At 63.5% G+C, this 2,616-nt stretch overlaps 1 protein-coding gene across 1 annotated transcript; it reads left to right on the forward strand.

Annotated features, from left to right (window-relative positions):
- The first annotated feature begins 856 nt into the window (after window positions 1–856).
- CLDN4 (claudin 4) lies at window positions 857–2,616 on the forward strand. The gene has a single exon (XM_045543151.1). It carries the CDS (start codon window positions 1,111–1,113, stop codon window positions 1,738–1,740), a length of 630 nt encoding a protein of 209 aa, XP_045399107.1. The 5' UTR covers window positions 857–1,110; the 3' UTR covers window positions 1,741–2,616.

Raw genomic sequence — 2,616 nt, forward strand, 5'->3', positions numbered from 1 at the left:
CCTGGCTGGAGTTTTTGCCTTTGAAGCCTCCTGGGACTTTGCACCCAGGCCCGGCTTTATCGGCTTCATCGGAGGGCTCTGTGTGTGTCTTCCCAGAGTAAACACCCATTTCCTGGCCTGTTGATGTCTGTGGCGAGCTCCTGGTGAGCTCCCCCACCCAGTTCTGGCCAAGCAGGCTCAGCCTGGGTGGGGACAGAGCCCATCAGCCCAAACACCTGCGGAGAGGGGACAGGCTCCTGTCTCTCTCTGCCTTGGAGGTGAGAGTGTATCATCTCCAAGGGCCCCTCTTCTGGCCGGGCAGGGAAGCTGGGTGAGAGAGATGGGGGAGGCAGGTGGTGGACCCAGGAGTCCCAGCCCCCAGCCCCTCGACTGCTGGTGAGGCCCTGCTCGTGATGACAGCGACAGCAGCAGCCATACCGCCGGGCCAGCGATGGAAGTGATAAAGGGATAAGGCCGAGGACAACAACAATCAAGGCAGGGTTTCTCCTGGGCCTTCCCAGGACTTCTTCCTCAGACGTTGTCCCCGAGGGTCCCCACCCTGGCCTCCCGCCCGAGCCTGGGATGAGGGAGCCCTGGGAGTGGGGTCCTCAACCTGGCTGGGCCTGGCTGCTCTCCCGGCCCCCGGCCCTGTGAAGATCCAGGTGTCCCCGGGCCATGACTCAGTGTCTGTCTCCAGGCTGACCTCAGCGGGGCCCCCAGGGGGCCGGGGGAGAGAGGGCAGTTTCTTCTGAGACTTGATAGTGACTCAGGGGCCCAGGGCTGGGCCTTAAAGTGCCTTTGTTGGCCAGAGCTCAGGAATCCAGAGAAACTGGTCACGGGGAGGCCCCACGACTGAAACCCCTCCCTCTGCCCCCGCCCCTCCTCCACAGCCACATATAACTGCTCCAGCTGTACCCGCGAGCACCTTGCGTGCAGTCGTCGGCAGGAACAAACTGGTCTGGTCACACTTGTCAGGCTTGTGCATCTGACTCCAGGACGGGCTTTGGCTTCGTCTCCTGACTCACAGGGAAAGGCTTCCGCAAACCGGTCCGTCCTCAGCGCTTGGAATCCTACAGCCAGAGCCAGCTCCCCTCAGCCTTCCAGGTCCTCGACCCCAGCCGACGCTGAGCGATGGCCTCCATGGGGCTGCAGGTGACCGGCATCGCGCTGGCCGTGCTGGGCTGGCTGGGCGCCATGCTGAGCTGCGCGCTGCCCATGTGGCGCGTGACGGCCTTCATCGGCAGCAACATCGTCACGTCGCAGACCATCTGGGAGGGCCTGTGGATGAACTGCGTGGTGCAGAGCACCGGCCAGATGCAGTGCAAGGTGTACGACTCGCTGCTGGCGCTGCCGCAGGACCTGCAGGCGGCCCGCGCCCTCATCGTCATCTGCATCGTGGTGGCTGCGCTGGGCGTGCTGCTGTCCGTGGTGGGCGGCAAGTGCACCAACTGCGTGGAGGACGAGAGCGCCAAGGCCAAGACCATGATTGTGGCGGGCGTGGTGTTCCTGCTGGCCGGCCTGCTGGTGATGGTGCCAGTGTCCTGGACGGCCCACAACATCATCCGCGACTTCTACAACCCACTGGTGGCCTCCGGGCAGAAGCGGGAGATGGGTGCCTCGCTCTACATCGGCTGGGCCGCCTCGGGCCTGCTGCTGCTCGGGGGGGCCCTGCTCTGCTGCAACTGCCCGCCCCGCACTGACAAGCCCTACTCGGCCAAGTACTCCGCTGCCCGCTCCGGCCCGGCCAGCAACTACGTGTAAGGTGCCGCCACTCCACTCTGCTCCTCTGGCTTTGTTTTCGCCTGGACTGAGCTCAGCGTGGCCTGTGACCCGGGACAGCCTGGCTGCTGGGGGCTGGGCAAGCAGGGACTGAGCCAGGCCATTGGCCGGCAGCCCTCAGCCCCTGTGAGCAAGGATGGATGCCACCCTCCTCTGACTGGCCCGTGGGTACAGGAGAGGAGGCGGTGGAGTGGGGAGCTGGCTCCTGCTGGCCAGGACAGCTTGACTCTGACCTTGGGCTCTGCCTCTGAGTGGGTGCCCTACCCACACCGGTCTTGGCTACTGTCCCCTGTTTTGATCTTCCCCACCCCCTCTGCACACATCTTCTGTTACTCTGGCTCTTCTGCTGCCCCATTCCCGGGCACTCCTGTGACTCTGCTCAGGCCTTGGTGTGACTGGGTGGGACAGTGAGTGCCGCTTGGGCTGTGCATTGCCCATGGAAATCTGTGGCTGTGAGTACCTGGGGCCTCACCCACCCACCTGCAGTGCAGTGCCGAGTGGACGGACAGGTTTGGGGGGAGGGGCGAAGGTGGTCCAAACTGGTTTGGGTGGTGGTGGAGGAGGGGGCCAGAGAGCCAGCCTGGCATGGGCACCCCCACCCCTTCCCGCCCCTGCTCTGGGGCCTCACCCACTTCAGCAGGAGGACCCTGGGCCCTTGACATTGTCCCCCTTCTGAATCCTCTGCCCTGCCAAGGACACTGGCCAGCTTGGGGAGGGTGGGAGGGAAGGGGGAATGGCCTCACCCTGGAGAGTCCCGGGGTTTTCCCTGCCTTCTATGTGGTTTCTGTTTTATAATTTAAGAAGATCTGTTCATCACTGTAATTATTATTTTCTACAATAAATAGGACCTGTGCACAG

The sequence above is a fragment of the Lemur catta genome, chromosome 2 (assembly GCF_020740605.2).
Source record: "Lemur catta isolate mLemCat1 chromosome 2, mLemCat1.pri, whole genome shotgun sequence".
Lineage (NCBI taxonomy): Eukaryota > Metazoa > Chordata > Mammalia > Primates > Lemuridae > Lemur > Lemur catta.